General features: G+C 41.6%; 4 protein-coding genes across 5 annotated transcripts in view; 1 reads left to right on the top strand and 3 right to left on the bottom strand.

Annotated features, from left to right (window-relative positions):
- Positions 1–10: 10 nt before the first annotated feature.
- LOC130700132 (aldo-keto reductase family 1 member B1-like) lies at positions 11–1,469 on the bottom strand. The gene is made up of 6 exons (XM_057522150.2): positions 1,314–1,469; positions 1,068–1,235; positions 883–999; positions 625–819; positions 361–567; positions 11–300 (listed from the first exon to the last, which is right to left on the bottom strand). The coding sequence occupies exons 1-6, from the start codon at positions 1,380–1,382 to the stop codon at positions 109–111; spliced, it is 948 nt and encodes a 315-aa protein (XP_057378133.1). The 5' UTR covers positions 1,383–1,469; the 3' UTR covers positions 11–108.
- Positions 1,470–2,480: 1,011 nt separating this feature from the next.
- LOC130700110 (zinc finger protein 503-like) overlaps positions 2,481–20,996 on the top strand; it is a 34,818-nt gene continuing 16,302 nt past the window's right edge. The window contains exons 1-2 of the mRNA XM_059496645.1: positions 2,481–2,593; positions 2,667–2,742. Of these exons, the coding sequence (XP_059352628.1) occupies positions 2,728–2,742 (15 nt within the window). The 5' untranslated portion in view covers positions 2,481–2,593; positions 2,667–2,727. The remainder of the gene's footprint in view (positions 2,594–2,666; positions 2,743–20,996) is intronic.
- LOC130700123 (lathosterol oxidase-like) lies at positions 4,806–6,343 on the bottom strand. Its single transcript, XM_057522135.2, has 5 exons — positions 6,163–6,343; positions 5,643–6,097; positions 5,379–5,562; positions 5,135–5,307; positions 4,806–5,036 (listed from the first exon to the last, which is right to left on the bottom strand). The coding sequence occupies exons 1-5, from the start codon at positions 6,314–6,316 to the stop codon at positions 4,830–4,832; spliced, it is 1,173 nt and encodes a 390-aa protein (XP_057378118.1). The 5' UTR covers positions 6,317–6,343; the 3' UTR covers positions 4,806–4,829.
- LOC130700115 (zinc finger protein Noc-like) lies at positions 8,703–20,093 on the bottom strand. Of its 2 annotated transcripts, XM_059496647.1 has the most exons (3): positions 19,791–20,093; positions 17,915–19,705; positions 8,703–8,717 (listed from the first exon to the last, which is right to left on the bottom strand). In XM_059496647.1, the coding sequence occupies exons 1-2, from the start codon at positions 19,917–19,919 to the stop codon at positions 17,930–17,932; spliced, it is 1,905 nt and encodes a 634-aa protein (XP_059352630.1). In that variant the 5' UTR covers positions 19,920–20,093; the 3' UTR covers positions 8,703–8,717; positions 17,915–17,929. The 2 variants fall into 2 exon arrangements, with proteins under 2 accessions (XP_059352630.1, XP_057378107.1); XM_057522124.2 differs by lacking the exon at positions 8,703–8,717 and having other exon boundaries at positions 17,567–19,705.

Genomic DNA, 20,996 nt, shown 5'->3' with positions numbered 1-20,996 from the left:
GAAATGTCTATTAATTTTGCATTTTGTTGTATTAATATAAATTCATATTAAGCAAAACAAGAAATCCCATCCCAATTATATGCTTGGGATATTACAGAGAAGGGCGCCTTAGAATTCAACACTGAATGGATAATGAGGATGATCTTTTACCCAATCGAGGGCACACACTCGTCCATTGCAATCAAACGATTCGATATACTTCATATCTTCCTCAGATAAATCAAAATCAGTGCAATTTAGATTATGAACAATGCGGTCCTTTGTGACCGACTTAGGGATGACGACAACACCACGTTGTGTCTAAAAGCAAAATAAAGTTTGTTTAGTTTTTGCTTTCACCAAAAATTAGATTAATATTACCTGGAAGCGTAAAATGATTTGCACTGCCGAACGATTGTACTTTTGGGCCAATTCTTTCAGCTTGGGGTCTTCAAAAATCACGGGATCCCCTGGTTTGGCCCATGGTCGATCGGGCGATCCTAACGGGCTGTAGGCAGTGACAACAATATCGTGATCCTTACAAAACTGGATCAGTTTCGAGTTGTTCAAGTACGGATGACATTCGACCTAGAAAATATTGATTAATATATGGATCACACGCGTCATAAGGTATTGAACTTGTACCTGATTGACTACAGGCTTCACTGTTGCATTGTCTAAGATTCTTTGAAGTTGCACACTGTTAAAGTTGGACACCCCAATAGATTTAGTTAATCCTAGTTTTGCACAATGTTCTAGACCTTTCCACGTCTCTAGATAATCCAGGTCGGAGTAGATAAATTTTCCATCTGCATCTTTGGGAAACAGTTCTGTATTCTCCTGTTAACAAAGTTGGGATGCATAAGTTTCAGCAAGGATAACAGGTAAACTGAATTGGTTAACCTGGTAACCTAATGGCCAATGGATGAGGTAAAGATCAAGGTAGTCAAGGCCCAGATTTTTCAGGCTTTGTCGTATGGCTTCCTCCACTTTGGCAAAACTATGGAATGTATTCCAAACCTGAAGGCCATTATAATTAGGTTTCATTCACGTTTACTGTATTTTTCATGGTACAAGAAGTTGCTTACTTTACTTGTTACGAACAAGTCATCTCGTGTAACTGTGCCATCCTCTATTTTTTCCTTGATTCCAGCTCCCACTTCTTCTTCGTTTCCATAAATAAATGCACAGTCAATGTGCCTATATCCCACAGCGATGGCATCTACGACAGCTTGCTTGACCTCTCCCGGCTTGGACTGGTTTTATTGCGCAGAGAAAAAATTGTTAGTGAAAATTTGCCTTTTTATGCATGATTTCATTGTCTGTTGTCATACCTTCCATGTCCCCAATCCTACAATTGGAATATGATAGCCATTGTTGAGTTTCACGGTTGGGACTACCATTTTAATTGAATTATTTGGACTTGGGACTTTAAGAGTTGACTGGTAAACGTGATTAATCAACAGATGTCACATACGCTACGTTGCCGGCGTTCAAAGGTATTGGCGACCTCTAGAAAATCTATGCAAGAAATAAAGTGTTTTTTTAACAACCTCTGTTGCTTTTATACGTCCAAAATCTCGGAAAACCAATTGCTATAAAATTGTTTTCCTGTTTAAAACAGTCAGTTATTTGTGAATTCTTCTCCAGAAAAAAGATTTCGAGTGTTTCAAGGGAAAGAAAACTGAATCTCCTGGCGGCCCTTACCTCCCATTTTAAAAATGCCAAATAAGAATATTTCGAGTTCTTTAAATAACAGCATCTTTTCTTGGTGGGAAAACTTAAAACTTTTACTAGGAAAGTTGCGACATGGTTTATCATATTTGTTTTTCAAGATGGAACCCATATGGTGGATTTCCAAAAACTCCGAATCGGAATCTCAGCTGATTTTTTCCCGGGAAGGAATGAAGTTTACTTCTTGGCACACCAGAGGGCGGAGTTCGTCTAATGGCTGATGTGGTTTTAGTATTGTTTGCTTCTAAATTATGGTATTTGATCTAAAAATAAACTATCATATAAAAATAATGTGCCAAAAAAAAAAAACAATAAATGAAATTATAAAATAATGAAAAATCTGTCAACGCAGATGATACATGAGAGGCTACAAGCATACCTCGACAAGCAGTGACCTTGGCAAAAATTTGAAACTGCGGCAACGACGAATCACAAGCTGGCGCCTAAATCTCTAAATGTATTGATATTTAAATTACCCATCCTCGCCTCCCTTAGCGAGATGATGTCGTAAACCCTATTAGGACAATTACTTCATATTGCACGTTGCTGTGAGGGAGGAATGACCTACTGTATTGTCAGGTACATTGATTAATTGATTTATATTTGATTATCTAATTAGTTTAATCTAAATAATTTTTTTGTAGTTCGTCAGACTGTACTCAAGCTTTTTTCTCGTGTTCAACTGCATTCCGAACCGATTTCATGTGAAGTGGTAATCATTAAATAGTCATTAATTAAGATTTCCTGCATGGACACTGCAAATTTTTCTAAATCTTCTTTTAGTGGTGTAATACTGTGATGTGAACTTTCTGGTGACAATGTGGTGATTCCAGATTGCTGTGCCTGCCTGGTGTTTGAGCATGGGGTGGATCGGATGATGGTACGTTGCATGATAGCCATGTAGATAAGTCATTGTAATTGGCTGATAACTATTCGTCCATTAATTTCTATAGGTGTTCAGCCCAGACCTGAAACACATTTGCAGTCACCTAGAGCTCTTTTGCAGCATGCCTGATGAGTCATCGAAAGGTAGGACACATTCAAAAATAACCCTTTATTGTTGGCATGGCAATTAATGGTGAAATCGGAGGCAGGTTTTTGACATAGGGGAAACAGATTAGATTGACTTTTGATTGTGGAAACAAATTTTTGATTCATGTTGTCCTGTTGTGGTCTTTCAAACTTTTGATGTTTGCTTTTGATTTCATGGAAGTGGGAGCCTATCTTGGTGAGACTTCTAGGTGGGTGGGAAGATAGATTTGATAAAAAGGCGTGTCACGACCTACACTAGCCCTGAACGGTTGAACAGCAGCTGAAAATGATAGTAATAAAGAGGAACAACACCCAAACAAGGAGATGGCGTGATAAGGGGGGAGCTAGTAAGAAGGGCAAATAACAAGCCTACACACATACAGATGATGCCGATAATCCTTTTTTTCTTTTTTGTTTCCATCTTTCTGAGTTCATCTGTCCGTTTACGGATGGGCAGTCACGTTGCAGCTTTCAAATCACGTTTTTGAGATTGATAGAGTGTATAACTTTTTCCCTTTTGAATTGTCGACACTTGATTTTGGGGCCTTGACAGGTGTCAGCATAAAAATTGCTGAACGCCGCCAGCTTAAAATAATGAAATCTCTTTTCTTTATTTTTTGCTCTTTTTTTTATTTGTATTTGGTATGCAAAGCAGAAGAGACTGGCATTAGTCCAGATTTTTCAGGCACCAGAGGAAACCAGCAGCATAATTTATAGAGATATAATAATTCAAAGGATTCTTGAAAACAGATGCAGACTTGCGGGACGGTAGTTGTGGGATTAGATGTGGAACGCCCGAGTTTTTCTCATTCGTATTTGTAGATATATCTTGTTCTCTATCCTGTTCCCAAACTTGAAAAGATCTCTTTATTATGCGTTGATGCATGAAAAGAATATAGCTGTCAGTTTTCGAATTCCCCCCTCTTTTCCCTTTGATTCAAAGGTTAAGATAAGCTGACGACGAATACATTTATTATGCAACGGGACAGCGTGATATCCCGTTTCTTATGCCCTCGCGTCGAAAAGCTCTTTCTCTTTCGATGACCGGCTTATGTGAGGACGATGGCACCCTAGCTTAAAGCCCTTACAGTATATTTCATCCTTTGTGTCGCTTGTTGGTTCCACACACATAAAAGCCGAGGGGTGGAGTGCACCATTAGGCTACTACTACAACTACTGGAGGTGGGAGATAGGATCATGTCAGGCTTTGTAACAGGCGAGGCAGCTTCTTTTTATTATGTTTTTTCTCTTTTTATTTTTGTTTTATTTTTGGAGATGTGTGCGTGTCTGGTGGCAAAACATTTTCCATCTCGATTGTTTTGAAGTGTTCCAGTAGTTGACCGTTCAGATCACAGATGGCGTTGTCTGTCAGCCGAATTGGTTTATCATTGGTTTTGGCGCAGCAAGAAAGGAGAAATAATAAATGGGTGAACTGGTTGGATTATTTTTTGTTGGTGATGATGGATCTTCATCTTGATAATTTGCTTTGCCGTAGTGGGTGGGGCTCGGCTAGGTCGACATCTTCCGCACGATGAATCTTTCGCCTTCAAGAACACTCGAGTGTTAACAGTTGCATATCACGCTCTTTCTCTCTCTCGCTGCCTGTCTGGTCTGTCTGTTGTTCGTTCGCTCGTTTTTTTTTTCTCCTCGTTTGTGATAATCAATCAGTCACGTAACACTCGGTTGAACCGGATCGCGTGTTGTTGCTTTGAGGCAGCAGCAGTTAGTTTCCAGCAAGAAGCCACTAGAGGGTCGTTGTCTCTTTTTGGCCTCCTTTTGCTTTAGTTATCTTTTCCAGACAGTATTAATCTTTTTTCACATTTCATACACACATGCATACACACACATGCGCACACGGCCATCACTGCGATTTGGAACCCGTCAGTTTGTTCAAACAAGACAGGTGAACGCTTGTCTGACTCGATTAACGTAGACGATAACGCTCGTCTTTTTCTTGTTTTCGTAAGACATTTGCATATGCGAGGATTATTGTTGCTAACATCGATTTATTTTGAAACGAATTACCCGTGTGACATTGTCTGCGCATTTATTAAAACATTAAAAAGTTGGGGAGGGGGGACTAATTATTTGTTTTTCTTGTTTTTGTTCAAATCGGATTTCTTCAACTGGTACGCGTGTTGATTGTTGTCGTAGGCCAATGGGTTTTCTGATTCGCGTTCTGCCATGTCTTGAGCCAATTCTCCTTCTGTCGCGTCGTCAACTGATTTTCCTTGTCCGTAGAAAATGTCCTCGCGATAGAGCCGATCTTTCTTCCGGTCCGTTCCGTGCAACTAAAAACATCCAATGGTCGTGTAGTGAATATTTGAATAGGTAAAGGTGAATCACGAAGTGGTTGAAAGATTAGTGTTAATGATTTAGTGGAGCTTACCTTATCCCAATATTCGATATTGAATCCGAAATTGACGTGAAAGTACTGGTGATGGTTGTCGTGAAAGATGCAGGCCGGTTGCCACGGCTGCCACCAGTAAGCCTTGAAATTGATCCCCGAATGGTCGATGATGCCGTGGTAGTAAATGTAGGACAGCAAGACGATCATCGTGACTGTAGAGAATTTTTTGTTATTTGTTGCCGGTTTTTTTTTTTGTTTTTGGCGAATGATTTGCGCTACTTACTCCAATTGGTGGGAACGAGGAACATGGGCGAGATGAGGATTGATTGGAAAAAGAGAAATTCTGCCGGATGGATTGCTGTTACGGAGAAGGCTGTCGGTTGCTTGTACGTGTGATGCAATTTATGGAAATGCTTGTAAAGGAATGGAGTGTGGAAAACCCTGTGTCCCCAGTATGTCAAATAATCCTGTCGTGTAAAATTTTCTTGTTTTGTTTAAACATTTCCAATCATTTTTCAATCTCTGTAGAAAGAAAATGAAATTTTACCTGCCAGATGAAAATGGCTGGCCATTGGAGAACAGCCCAGACGTATCCGTAATCGGAGTAATCGTAGTAGATAAATGTTTTTCCGCCGTTCATGATGTAACAGGACATGATGCCCGAAAGGACGGAGCCAAAGAAAAGCGAAAGTGATCCGAGAAGGATTTCGTGTTTTTCCAATTCGGGTGAGAGCCATTTGGTGGGTTGACATTTCCATTCTTCAGGTCGGTCACGTTGGCGGACGTAGTAGTACCAGTGCAGGAATCCGCCCACTCCCAAGTACGTGACGTACGAGATGGTCATAGCCGGTAGAATGTAATAAGGCAATCCCTCCAATTTGTAATCTTTAAGCGAAAAGTCGCCGTAAAGGTTCTGTCCGTCTGACAATGTGCTGTTTGTTTCTTCCTCTTGTCCGTTGCGCAGGTATTTGATGAAGTGAACTAGGATTAAAAGCCAATCGCCTTTTTCGGAAAGAAGAAATTTAATTTTTTTGTAAAAGTTTAAAAGATTTGAAATAGAATTTTACCTCGAATAGAAGAGCCCATGATGAAAACGGCTGCGGTAGCGATAAAAGATCCGAGAAAATTAGGCAATTTCGCCCATACTTTTTCGAATGTTTTGTTGTAGCGTTCCGACCAGGTGACGGCCATGGGATCTGCTATCCGTTTCGTGTTGGCCATTTTGTCGTGTGCGTTTCGCTTGTTGTTGTGCCGTGTCTCGCGGCACTGCCCGAAATCGGAATAACCAACTTTGCTCAAGGATAGTTGCCCTTTTATAATTTGATTGAGATTTGTCAAAGTCCAAAGCTCGTCTTGTCTCATCTTGTCCATTGATACCAGGCTAAATGCAAATGTTTGTGAACTTTGCATTAAGACCTTGTGACTTTTTTTCGTTATTTTTTTTTTTTTTTTTTTTTTTGTATCGTGAAGGACAACTGTACTGTACCGGTTCAGTACATTTGGAATTTTTTTTTTTTTTTTTTTTTTTTTCAAGCTCCAGGATTGGGCATTTACATTTTCAGCTCGAGGAGTTTGATACCAACAAATTGCCCAATCTATAAAACTAGTAGTAGACGTAACTATCAATTTCTTGTTGTTCCCCCGTCTTACCTTCCAAATCAAATGAAAAACCTGTTGATTTTTCATTTTTTTTTCCAGTTGAAAAGGCAGAGATGAGTGTGTGTTTCTCTTGGTTCTTTGACAAGCAGATTCTGTTGGATGATTGATTTTTTTTTTTCACAAAAAAACAAAACAAACCGGTTGTTTCCCATTCTTGATTTGTTACACGTACACGCCAACAACCGATTACGAAATGTTTGTAGTCCCCATCGAATTCCAAAAATATTGGCACGCAGTCAGTCATGTCCCTGTCGAATAGAAAATTCTTTTTTGGATAAAAAAAAATAGGAATAAGCATTAACTTTAAAGGTTCAAAGTTGGGTGTCGCTGTGTCAGTTGGTTGGTGCATTTGATCTCTGTTGACGAAAGAGTTATTTTAACGAGCGATCGTGAATCGTGCGCTAGTGTGAGGATTTGGGGACAGCCATCATCAACAGCTGTTGTCTCGTTTTCTTGTTTCTGAAATGCCAGTCGTATAAAGAGTAGATTGTCTTTCCACTGACGTGGCTGCGTAAATACGTGCATGTGTATAGAGGAGCCAAATCGTTAACTAACGTTGATTAGTGATTATTGTATTATGGAAACGGTCTCGTGCCATTTCCACGTACCCATTTCCTTGAATTTCTTTTCTTTTTTTTCTTTTTTTTTTTTGTCTTGTTTTGGAACATTAACGTCGTGTCTTTTCTCACTCGTTCCAACGACGTGACTGACGCTGTTTTTCGAAAGAAAACTCTTGAAAGATTTCATTTTATTTTGCGGCCCGTTGGCTTGAGACTACGCCTCATTTATCACGTCACCAGTGTTTCTAATCTATTAAGGAAGTGAAAAAGGATGAAGGGTAGACAGACAGGTGTTGGTCGATGAGCTTTATTTTTAAAAGATTATCTTTCATTTGCACTTTGATTCTCTTTTGGAAACGAATTTCCCTTGCACGATAATTGTGGCGATTTGTGACGGCATCTATTGAACAATTTGTGGAACTACGCTCACTTGTCTTAAAAAAAAAAAAAAAAAATTTATTTTTGAATCGAAAATTGGCCTTGTCGAATTGGACTCGGGTCTCATCATCGTGTTCCGCGTCTAGTAACGGGATGACGTTGAGCTGTCGGCAATGAGCGCGTCAAAATAGACTCGTGCGATGAAACCCTGACAGAAAATGTGCCTTTTTGAATGAGCTTCACGTCACGGTGGTAGTTGTCATTTTTATTTGTTTAGTTCTCCTATGCTGAAGAGACATGAGTGACGGCCAACTCTCCTCCCCTCGTGTCCATTTTCTTTTCTGTGTGTGTGATTTGTGATGTCAAGCCGAAACGCTTTGAGTGATGTGATGGCCATCTAGTCGTATCCTTCGTATTGACCTCTACAAAAATATTGTTTCGTGCGCTTTCACAAGACTTTGCGTCTAGCCCGATTTTCCCTTTTTTTTTTTTTTTTTTTTTTTTTTTTTTTTTAAACCTGTCAATTTTATTTTTTTATTTTTTTTTTTATTCGGGGCTGCTGGGCGATGGCAGTTGCGTGTCAGGGGCGGACAGATCTGATTGCTATGCGTCTTGACATGTTGAAGGTTGGACGTTTCTTTGATATCAAGAGCTGTCAGGGAAATTGGAGCGCGAGCAAGTCATTCACGTTTGAAGGAGGGGATGGCGGGTGGGAGAGTTGAATAATGAAATGTTTTTCCTTTTTTTTTATATTTTAAATTGACAAAAGAAACACGTTTGACGTGAAACAAACTTGTGAATATTAATTGGTCAGCTCTTTTCAATGATGCGTGTTTCTTTTTTGTTTTTGTTTTTTCGTTGGGTGTTGGATAATCAACATTTCGAGCTTTCAAATTTGCCGAATGAAAAACTTGTCTCGAATCCTTTTGTTTTTTTTCAGACCTCTCATGTTAATTGACAGTGGCATAATCTTTCAACTCTACGTGACAATGACAGGACTAGAAAGTCGGGAAAAAAAAAAAATTCTTGTGGATTGAAATCGTTTTTTTGCCCCCTTTTTTCTTTAAATTATTGTTTGGTGACAAGTCAAAGGGAAAACTTGAGCTGACATTTTGAGGGGGGGGGACAAAAAAAAAAAGCGGACGGGCAAGATCCCCACGCGGCCTGTCAGTCGCTAACAGTTCATTATACCATGAAAATGTTGTTCCTTTTTTTTTTGTGTGTTGTTGGCAAGAGACTTGAAAGTTCAAGTTGTCGTCGACCACAAGTTTTTTTTTTTTTATTGGATAAAGGGAATCGGTGACCATTCGGCCATTTTGTTGTTGGCCATGTAAACGTTGGATTGTTGGGGCGTGTCTGGCAACAATGCGCTTCTGCAGTCCGTCTGCAATCCGTCTGCAATGCGATGCTATAAAAAAAAAACAAAAAAAGGGGGAGACAGTGAAGCATTGAGGGAAAAAGTTGAAGTTGTAAAGTCGTAGATAAATAAGAGTTACCTTCCATCCAATTTCTTGTGTTTGCGCGTCTTGATGCGCGTACAAAATGCCGACTGGCAGGGGCAAAAAGTTTTTGCGCCAATGTCTCATCGCTCAAGAAGACGGATGGCCCGTCTATCCGTCTTTCTTGTTTTCTGCCGCTTTTTTCATTTCGAAAAGGAGGGAAACTGTTTTCTCTTTGTCCACGACTTTTGCTTCATTGTAGAGAATTTTTTGTATTGCAGTCGGGGTTGCTGTCTCGTTCCTGTTTTCATGTCCTATCTGTTATGCGTATAGACTTGTTGTATCTTTTGACTTGCTGCTGCTGTTTTTTTTGTTTTTTTTCCCTTCTCCTTTCGACTGAAATCAGCTGATGGAGCGAACAGATTCTCTCGTGCTGCACTCATTAATACTTGTCAGAATCGGATGGATAGCTGCTGTACTGCCTGGGCGGCCTTTCCATCTTGTTGTATTCACCGGCTTCCCTCCCGCCTTCTTTTTTCCTTTCAAGATGGATCTCTTTTGTATTATCTTTTTTTTTTTTTTTTTTTTTTTTTTTTTTTTTTTTCTCGTTCGAGAAAAAGGGAAATTCAGACACGACAAAGTTCAATAAAGTTTTCTTGCGTGTGGGTTTGCTGCGAGAGAGCATCTAATAAACTGTAGGGCCATGGTTGGAAAAAGAAACAGCAGCGAGCGATAAATTAGAACGTAGGAGACGGGCGTAGCCGCTAGAAATGGGCAGCAAACGAGACGGGTCACGTCTATAAAAAGCTACAAGCGTTTGCGCACAAGTCGGCTGAAGCAGCAGGCCCTTCATTAGTAATACAGTAGCGTTGTGTCCGTGTGTGCGTACATCAATCGACTTTGGAGAGAGAGAGAGAGAGAGAGAGAGAGAGTGTATCATTCATCGTTTGGGCCGGCGCACACATTTCTCAAGTGGCGCACAGCAGCAGCCGACGAAACTCTTGACTGTTTTTTGTTTTTTTTTTTCCTCCCTTCTCTTATGGCACAAGAGACGAATCTCTTTTCTTTCTCTTTGGCTGTCTTGTGCTTGCCCTTTTGCCTGTCCGTCGTTCTTGTCTATAAAAGCAGAGAGGGAAAAGGGCGGCATGGCGGCTTTCCACTCTACCTGTTGTTTCATTCGAAAATGGATGGGGCGGACAATGGAGCCAAGAAAAATACACCTTTTTTTTTTTTTTCTTCTTGTTGTTATGTTATCTTTCTGTGCATAAGCCAAGAGTGCTGCTGCGCATAATAATGTGCCATCATCAGTTTTCCTCTGTCGGATGCCATCCCTCCGGTAGGGGGAACAGCAACAACAACAAAAAAAGAATCCCAGCAGCAGCAGCAGCAGCAGCAGCAGCAGCTCAATCTGTCCCGTCTTGTCTCGGCTGTCGATCGTCCTTCTTGCAAAACTTTTTTTTTTTTTTTTTTTTTTCCTTCCCTCACGAAACTGTCGATTATTCACGTTTAGAAAAAAAGTTGAAAAAGATGGATCGATTGTCTCCTCCGCTAGATGTCTCTGGCTCAAGGCGGATGGCAAAATACGCAAACAAGGCGAGTGCCTATAAATCCTTGAGTTTTTCTTTCTTTTTGTTCGTGTTTTGTTTTTATTGCCTTGACAGGCAATGACGAAGGGGGAAAGGCGCTTGGAAATGAAGGACTGGCATTGTTTTTCCAACAATGATGTATGGTTTCCTGCTGTTTCTGTTGGATATTTCTAGTTCGCCAAACGCTTTTCTTGTTTTTCGAACTGCGCTACAAAAAGGAACACGGCCAACAACAAATTCCCCCCCTTTTCTTTTTTTCCATTTTCAAACTCGCCTATCTTGCCCATTTCTCATTTGATTGACCAGAAGAAACATTTGATTTTTTTTTTTTTTTTTCGCAAAACATTTGTTGACGCGAGCACATCAAAATGCCGCGCTAAAACATTTTATTGAATGCGCAGTGTTTCTTTTTCGTTTTCAATTCTTTATATTTTTACGACAGCGCCAACGACCGAGCCTTCTGTGTTTGTAAACGAAATTTATGTGTCGGCGCTTGTTTTTTATTGGTGAAAAATAAAGAATGGCGACAACGAAATGGATGGCTCGCGCCTGCTCACACACATCCGTTTTTTTTCTTTCCTTTTTAAAGAAGAAAACTTGTCAAAAATGCTCTACTTGAGAAAGGAAAAAAAAAAAAAAGAAAAAAAAAAAAAATGAAAAGTCGGCAAGCGTCAAACAGATCGCGCTGGGCTGATAACGACGGACTTGTTGAGGGTCGCTGGAGGGTGGGCGGCTCGAGCAATGGCGGCGGCGTTGAATTGTGGAACAATTCCAAGATTTATGAGACATGTCCGTCTATTATATTTATAGCAGCCAGCTACACACATTTATGCGCCATCTCTTACTCGAACACGAATCCACATTTCGTTTTTAACCAGCTCGAACCAGATTACTTTTGTTTGGTTTCTTTAATATGAGATGTCAGCAAAAACAAACGGACGCTGAGACGGACAGTGTCGTGTTTGTTAAAATATCCCGAATAATATGATAAGATATTTGACATGTTGTTATACTATTCGGAATAGTCGACATATTTTTTTATTGCATCACATTCATGATTTTTTTGTTTTGTTGTTGTTGTTGTTGTTGTTGTTGCTCTTATCGCGTGGAATGCTTTGCCCGGTTGAGTAGAGAGCTACTGCCCCCACAGCTCGACCTTCTCTAGCCGGATATTATTTTTTTTTTTTTTTTTTTTAATTTTTCCCGTATGTTGTGGCGGCGTAAAATAAGCGAACAGGGCAGGCGGCACTTGTGTGTGTGTGTGCTGCAAGGGAATGATGAATCATGACAGATTCCCTTACTCTCGTATCCGCCGCAGCCCCCTCTAGCCATTCAGATTCAATTTTCTTTTCGGATTGCGCCCATTGAGTTGAACCAACGTCTTGATTGCCTTTTCCAGTATTCGCACAGCCCTAAATATTTCGTAGTCGTCCCAGCTGCTCGTACTTGATCAACAAAAAGGCCGGAAGAATCATCGCTTGTGACTGAGAGCGACACGCTGAATTATTATTATTTTTTTTTTAATCGGTCATCGAAAATGTTTTTGTAGCTGGGCGGTCTTTCCCAAACAAGAAACGTATCATCTTTTTTTTTTTTTTTTTTTTTTTCCCCCAATTCCTCGACTTGTCACGTGACGTCAAAAGAGACCACCTTGATCGTGTCGTTGTATCGCGCAATCATTTGATGTGTAACAGACAACAGAGAGAGGCAAAAGAAAAGAGAACAAGAAGCTCTTTATACTTTAGGAGGCCGGCTGTGAGGGCATGACGAGGCGTTAAAAAAGGGTCTGTAAAAAAAAAAAAATGTTGAAGAGTCATGACAGGTTTCAGCCGCGTGACTCGCGAACGGCCAAAACGTTGTCTGTTGCCGCCTTTCTTCGCCGAGATCAACCATTTCTTTCCTTTTTTTTTTTTTTTTTTTTTTTATATGGCATACACAAAAGATGAAAACATTTTCTTGGTGGCGGGTCTTGTGTCGATGACGGGCGGCATCTTTTCAAATTGTGGTCTCTTTTATTGTTAAGCGCGTCCCTCCTTTTTATTCTCGTTTGATTGTTATCTTTTGGATAGGACACGATGAAAAGAAAATGACACGCCTACAAAAACGTGCAACTGTTCTCTTTTGGAGAGCACGCGCAAAAATCATTCGAAATCTGACCAAGACAAATTGATGTTTTTTTTTGTTTTTTTCATTGGCGTCGTCATTACGCGTCGTGTACAACGTCAGTTTTTTTTGAAAGCGGACAGCGTCTTTTGTGAAGGCAATGTTTCTAAATGAAAAAAAAAGTTGTTTTCGGCGTGAAGCGACAAGAATAGACACGCACTCTTGTAGAAAAAAGTCAGACAATCCAGAAGCCGCTTTGCACTCAAACGCAATGCATCTCTGGAGGGGCATGTTGCTCTCCCTTCTTCTTTACTTTTTATGACTAGCCACTAGATACGACTAGCACTTCTCATACTCTTAACTCTTAAACTCTATAGTGTACATGTCCAATGTCTTGTCGTTTGCCGCTCTTCTCACAACGATGTGGCGGAAAGGCGTTCCGAGAAGAGGATTTTCGATGTGTCGGGAGATGGTAAAAAACCATAAAGTGCCGGCCGGCTGGGGGCTCTTTTTCCGTCTATATACATAAACCACACACACACACACACACATGGACTAGTAAAAAAAAAAAAAAATAAATAAAAAGAGAGAGAGAGAGAGAGAGAGAGAGAGAGAGAGAGAGGTTCTTTATATCTTTTTTCCCCCCATTTTTCTTTTTCTTTTTACTTGTACGAATTGATGACCGGCTATTTCTCGCCTGGTTATTCACTCTTGACAGGGCGGCGGCAGCGAAAAAGGCTTCTTTTTTTTTTTTTTATTAAACAAGAAGGAGGGGGGGAAATGCCGCCATTGGGTGCAGCTTCAACGCCACATGATGGCAGTAGGAAACGATTTACACAGTTTTGTTTTTTTTTTCGAAGCGAAAATAGTAAAAACGACACGCGCCTTTCTCTTCACTGTCGCCCTTTTAGCAAAACATTTCGTTTCACCAGTAAATTGACAGATAATCTTTTTCATCTGCCGCCAATGGATTCTTTCCAAAGATTGTTCTATTGTTTTTGTTTAAAAGCTCCGTTACGAACCGCCTCGCTTTTTATTTGAAAGACATTGAAAAGACAGGTGTGCCCCAATTTCTGTTTTGAAAGAAGAGATTTGCCGTGTTTAATGATGTCCTCTACACGTTTAAACATTTGCGTTAATAGATTTTTTTCTTTTTTTTTTAAAGAAGAAAGAAATGTTGGCCGAATAAAGACAAGCTTTGCCTCCAGCTGATGAATGTTCGTTTTCACGGTTTTATATATATATATATTTTTTTTTTCTCTCGTTTTCTCTCGTTTTCTCTCGTTTTCTAATGTTGCCTCTTTTGCGGATGAGCTTTAGCCAAGCAAACAGAAGCAAAAGTGAGACGCGTGCGTTGGTCTTGTCGCAGGCAATGTTCTTCGTCGAGCTCAATAAATTTTTCCTTTTTCTGCTGCTCGTGGAAGAAGAAGAAGAAGAAGAAAATCTTTACGGTTAGAAAGAGGAGGGAGGTCGTAACTCGCGTTAGGAGCTTAAGTAGAGAAGGCGGCAGAATGGAAATAGCGGCGCGTTTTTTTTTTCTTTGGTTAAATGGATGCGCGCAGCTAAAGGAGCCCAGTGGTGGTTGTAAATTGTGTCGTGGCCCGTTTGCCTGAAGCAGCAGTTGCTTTGGCTCGCAATGGCCGCTCCATCTGTCGCCGCTGGGGTTGTGGTGTAACATCAAATAACTCTTTGCCACGCACGGTCGCCAGGAGGTTCTTCTTCTTCTTCTTCTTCTTCTTGCTGTATATATATATATATACACACACAGACGGACCATCTATATAGAAAAGAAACGATAAAAAAGGACGAGCTCTTGGCCCCTACATTGCTGGCGTGCGCGCTGACAGTTACGAGCTCATAAACTTCTCCCTTTTTTTTTCTCCTTTTTACTTTTTACTTTCGACGACGACTGCCAAAGGGGGTTGCCCATTTTTATCTTGGGGTTGTCAAGCGACAACCGTTGAAATCAAATCTTTTTGCATTTTCGCGCCCTTTCTTTTTTTCTTTTTTCTTTTTTTTTTTTTCATTCACTCGCATCATATCACGCTCGATATCGCCTTTTTCTTTGATTGTAGTTGAAGATGCGTCGGGGGCTATAAAAGACAGTCGGGAAGGTGTAAACAAATTCCCGTCCGGTGTAGTTTACGACGCGTGCACTGCAGGCGTTTGCTTAACCCCCCCCTACGCTTTTGATTATCCGTTCGTAGTGTAAACAAAGTCTTAATGAATTTTGGTGGTTTCAACGACAATTAAAAACCCTAAATTCATTTGAGACGCGTTTCTCCCAGTAAAAACACCCAGGCGGCCATTAAAAACAAAACAAAAAAAAACAAAAAAAAAAAGCGGAGCGTTACTTTTGCCCGGCACACACAAGAGACCCATCAAACGCTTTTTAACCTATAGGCTCTTTTTCTTTTTTTTTTTTTCTAGTGTTGCAATAACGCGCGTGTAGAATGGCAATTTATTATACGACTGGCCCCATCTTTTCTCAGTCTCTCTTTGAAAAATAAAAACTATTTTTACGGTTATTATTGTAGCGACGGCTGTTTCCACTTTCATCTCCTCTAACCATTTCCTTTTGTTGGCTGATGGCCGTCGTCGCATGTTTTGACAATCGTCTCCATTGATTTTTTTTCCTTCGTTTTTTTTTTTTACTGCTGGGCACGACGAGTTGACACATTTCTCTTACGGGGAAAACAACTTTTATTTTCTCTTGTCAACGAGGACGCGGAAACGAAAAAAAAAAAAAAAATGAAAATAAAAGGACTTTGTCGTGTCGCCAGGTGCGTCATTTGAGATGTTGGGAAAAAAAAAAAAAAAAAAGATAATGGCGATCCATGATCCGGGCCGTGTTGGATGTCATACAGTAGGAGGACTGTGCTACGAGGGAGGTGGGTTTTCTTGGAGAGGAGGGGGGGGGGTGATGATATGATTGAAAAGCATATCTCTGTAACTTGACAGCTGGCCTCCTTGTAAAAGAATAAATCATTGACTCGGAACACTGGAAATATTAGTTTCCCCCCCCCATTTTGATTTGGATAAAGATTCCAGTTTTGTCCTTGTTCTCTTTTCCAAATGTCCCAACTATTGACACAACGTGCCGACACGCGTACGTACACAAGGGCGTGGTTCACAGCTGCTGAAACCAACACCTTTTCTTTCTTTTTTTTTTTTTTTTTTTTTTTTGTTCCTCCTACGCAAACGTAAGATATCAATTCAGCACACACGTGTGTAGTCCGCCGTCTCTTTTTTTTTTTTTTTTTTTTTGTCTTCTCTTTAATTTGAATATGCATCGTATTCAAATGTCTTTTTACCATCTGGACGTGTTGAAGCCGGATGCTTAAAAAAAAAACAAAACAATTGAATTTCACTTGGTACGTAGTGGAAATGCAATGCGGCATTGATTTTGGCTAATAATCAGTTAAAAAGGGTTGAATCGTTTCCGTTTATTTAAAAAGAAAAAAAAAAAAAGCGGTGAGACGATGCGTGAAAAAAGCAGAACGCGATGGGGGAAAGCGATAAGTAAGCGGAAGAAAAGCGATGAATCTTGGTAGGGGGTAGGAGTAGGAGGATGGATGCATCACTCTTGGGGCTAGGCAGCTTAAACATTGAAAGCTGTGCAACAACATTGGCCTTTTTGGTGGTGTTGAAAAAGAAGTGGGCGCGCAAGTGAAAGAAAAGTTAAAAGAAGAAGAAGAAGAAGAAGCGTCTGTTTTTGCCGGCCTTGTGTGTGTGTGTGTGTGTGTGTGTGTGTGTGTGTGTGTGTGTGTGTGTGTGTGTGTGTGTGTGTGTGTGTGTGTGTGTGTGTGTGTGTGTGTGTGTGTGTGTGTGTGTGTGTGTGTGTATCCTAATGCTCTTGTATGGATAATATAGCTCTCGGCTGTCTTCCAGCCGAGCTGTCAAGAAAGCCATGACTTATGATCGTTTGCTCTGTCTGTTGGAGAGAGAGAGAGAGAGAGAGGGGGGGGGGGGTGTACGCTCCTGTGGTCGAAAGCCTCCCAGTTTTTTTGTGTTTTTTTTTTTTTCACGAAACTCGCACCCACCCCTCGATGGAACCCCGAAAAAAAAAAAGGTTGCATGCCGTTATTTACAAGACAGAATTATTACCAAGCACTCGTAACGCCCTCTCTCCCTGAGGGTCACAATCGTCCATCTTGTTGTTTTTCTCGAGTCGTGCGAGTCTTTTGGGGTCTTGTTCGATTTATTGAACAAGGCAACAAAAGAATTAGCGTCAACCGTTATTGGGAGCAAAGCGCAAGTAGTAGACGCCTTATTCTTCTTGTTGTTGTTTTTGTTGTTGTCTCGAGTGTCGGAAGCTCTGCGGGGACTGGCCGACGAGAGGTTTCAGTGTATCTGTCAAGAAAAAGAAAAAGAGGATTTATAAATTCTCTTTTTTTTTTTCAAAGTGGCTCTTTTCGACGCTCGTCTCTTAGTGGCACCGTTTTTTATTGGATTTCTGAAATGGCTGTGGGGGCACAGCTGTCTGCCTTTTGTTTTTGCTCATGTGTCAACCGACGACTTTTTTTTTTTTTTTTTTTTTTTTTTCGTGGTGACGAAGGCGATGCTTTCAACGCCCAAACGAATGGCCATTTTTACGAGTAGACGACAGTCGGCCAACGAGGCGTCGACGTCTAGTAGCAACTGTCTCACCCGCTACTGTTGAAATACTGACAACAGTCGCGCTACATTTTTCTTCAAGAAAAAGACGTTTCTCTCTTTTTTTTTTTTTGCTTTTATTCATCACTTGTATCATTTTTTTTTTTAAATGTTGGGTCATTTACAATCGGCAATTAGAAGACGTTGATTTTCTTCCTTTCATATTTTTGAAACACACGAAAAACCTTGATTTGAACCAAAAAAAAAACAAAGGGGCTCTCTCTTTCAACACTTGAAAGAATGAAAAGAAAAAAAACTATACATGTATCGACAAAATGTGTGTGTGTGTTTGTTTTTTTTTAAGGATAAATTTTAAAAGTCAACTCGCTAAAAATATTAGAAAAAAAAAAAAAAATGGGGGATAATTAAAACAACTCGATCAGAAAGAAAGAAAATCACCAGGTCCAAAAAAAAAACAAAAAAACAAAACAAACAAACAAACAAACAAAATTTTCAAGGTAAAACTCCAGCACCGGCCAACATCCGTTGGCTGTAAAGTGAATAAGGATGAGTCGAATAATAGCCAGGCAGTGCAGCTAAACTAGCGGCGTACGGATGATGTAGCGATAAAAGCGGATTGTGAGGAGGCGGTGGGGCGATGGGCGTTGACGGCGGAACGACGGACGATGAGAGCGGCGAATGTTGTTGCAACGATGCAGCCGAATTTAAATGTTTACCGGCGCTGCTGGCGCTCGTCGTGCTGTACGGATGATAACGGGCCATGGACAGGGGACTGAGGGGCGGAGTGGGGTACGTTCGATGAAGAGCCGCAGCCGAGGCGGCCAACAAATGAGCGCTGTGCGGATGCAACGACGGATTGAGCAGCTGCTGCTGGTGGTGGTGGTGGTGAGGGAGAGGGTGAGGCGACGAGTAGCTGGACGACGGCGAGCTGAGCGACGGCTCTGGCGCCACGACAGCTGGCGGCAATTGGGACGCGACGGACAGACTGGTGTGCGTGCGCAGGTGTTGCAGCAGCTCGTCCGACGACGTGAATCGTTTGCCGCAATAATGGTCCGATGCGATCCAATTGCACACGTACGGTCTCAACGCGGCGTCTGATGTGGACGTGACGATGGTCGACGGTGTCGACGTGCTCATCGACAAGCTGGACGATAGCGCCGCCGTCGAACTCGTAAGGCCTAATCCAGGAGTTGGTGCTGCTCCTCCTGCTCCTGATGATGAGGACGTTGTTCTCGTCACGTGATCGCATTGAGTGCAACCAGCTGGGCAACTGGTTGATGAGGTGCTCGTACTTGCCGTTGTTGTCGTCGGCGACGTGTTGGGCGAAGAAGAAGAAGATGATGAAGAAGAGGAGGAGGAGGATGAAGATGAGACGGCCAGGGTGTTTGTGGACGGGCTGCTGTTTGGGCAACCGGTGCAATAAGGATCGCGACAAAGACTCGCATCGCCAGTTTTGCTCGTTGCGCTATGTTGTTGTTGTTGTTGAAGTCGTTGGCCGTACGAGACGGCACTCAACGCCTGTTGATAACTGGCCAAGCTGAGACCCAACGAGACGGGCACGTGATGAGGGTATCCTAAATGGTGGGCCACACTCGAATAGGCCGGGTGTCTGAACGCTCCCAAAGCGGCTGCTGTGGCCGCATCTAGGCCGGCCAATCCCGGGTGATGATACGCACTCAACGGATGATGGCCGACCGACAAACTGGACAGGGCAGATGGGAAAACGGGCGAAGGTCTGTGATGATAGGCGTTGGCCATCATCGATTGTTGGATATCCTTGGACAATTGATTTTGCTGCTGCTGCTGCTGCTGCTGCTGTTGTTGTTGCTGCTGTTGCTGTTGTTGCATGGCCATGTCCAAAGCGATTCGCTGTTCGGCCATGAATTTGCTGCTGTCCTGCGATTGTTGTTGCGTCAAATTCATTGAAGGGGAGGTGGACGATTTCGATGCCGACGGACTTTTAAATCCCGATTTCGATTCAGACTCTTTGGTCTCGTGACGGCCGTAAGGATCGGCGTAGTGTTGCTTGCTGGACTGGGGTGGCGTTTTGCGATTGCTCGTCTTGTCGTTGCTGTACAATTCGGACGAGGATTTTTTCGACGTTTTGTCTACACTTTTCGTCACCGAAATGGACGACGACGACGACGACGATGACGACGACGACGACGACGGTAGGGTCGTGGCCGATTGGGTGGAAGGCGTCGGATCGGCTCCGATTTGGCTGCAAGTCTGAGCCAACAACGCCAACGGGCTCCTCTTTGAATCCAACTGTAAATGTTTGACCATAATGATTTTTTTTTTGTTTTTTGTTTTCAAATGTGATACAAAAATTGGCATCAGAGGGGAAACGTACCGTGGTGGGCAGAGGTGAAAGATAATCCGGTTGAATGTATTGGTTCGATCCGTTGGTCAACATGTTGCAGCTTTCCTTGGCCGCTTGCTGAGTTGCTGTTGATGAAGACGAGTCCAACACTTGGTGCATATCCGTTGTCTCTCTCTCTTAGTAGATCGAAGCAAATCGAAACACTGGCGCTTGAAACAAAACACTTGAACTAAAGTCCCAACTACGGAACGAGTTCGATGTCACTGACAACTGCCGAAGAAAAGGAAAAAAAAAACACACACACGTCCGCTTAGTTGCAAGTCTCGACTCCAACTGACGCCCCTCCTCGTCAAAATGGTTGTTCAGTTGCTCTCCCCTCTCCGGTTGTGGGGTGGTCCGTGGTGGCTGTTCTGTGGGCCCGCCCGCGCGCACGCTCCCAGCACAACCGCGCCCCCATGCGGTGCCCTCCTACAATCCCTTTTTTTTTTTTTTTTTTTTTTTTTACCTTACAGCCAACATTTCTTTTTTTTTTTTTTTTTTTTTTTTCGTTATCTACATTTTTATGCGTACACTGCGCGTCAATTCGAAATAAGAAAATTTGGGATTTTTGTTTTCAGCCGTTTGGTGGCGCTCATCAAATCCATCCGGAATCGTTTTTCCAAAAGCTTCTCTTGAACACAGTTGCGGTGGTTTTTGTTTTTTTGTTTTTTTTTTTTTTTTTTTTGTTTTTTACAAAAAAAAAAAAAAAAAAACCGAATGCTGGTGGTAGTGGGGGTAGTACCACCCAGAGCGCGAGTGATGATGACAGCCGCGCACTTTTTTTTTTTTTTTTTTTTTTTTTTTTTAACTTTTTTGAACGAAAAATTCTTTTTTTTTTTTTTTTTTTCTTGGGGGGGGTTGAGAGAAATGAGACCCACCGCTGACCAATCCGCGCGCGACGGGACTCTCCATTGGGGGGCCTGTCGTGGAGGATTGAATCACTTCCTTTTGAAAAAAAAAAAAAAAATGCTTTTCTTCTTCTTCTTTTCTTTGGAACATTGGAGGAGAGGGTTTTTTTTTTGTTGTTCAGCTGTAACAGCTTACACAACTACTGCCTTTTTGGTTTGGCTTGCCATCCATACCCACGTATTAATTATTCCTTTTTTTTTTTTTTTTTTTTTTTCTTTCGGGAAAAATGAGTAATAGCTCATCTTCTTTTTTTTTTGTTTAGTGGGGGGGTTCCGACCTTGTCTCATC

Source organism: Daphnia carinata, chromosome 8, assembly GCF_022539665.2.
Source record: "Daphnia carinata strain CSIRO-1 chromosome 8, CSIRO_AGI_Dcar_HiC_V3, whole genome shotgun sequence".
NCBI lineage: Eukaryota > Metazoa > Arthropoda > Branchiopoda > Diplostraca > Daphniidae > Daphnia > Daphnia carinata.
Note: the sequence above shows the minus strand (reverse complement) of the source record. Positions and strands in the feature narration are given on the sequence as shown.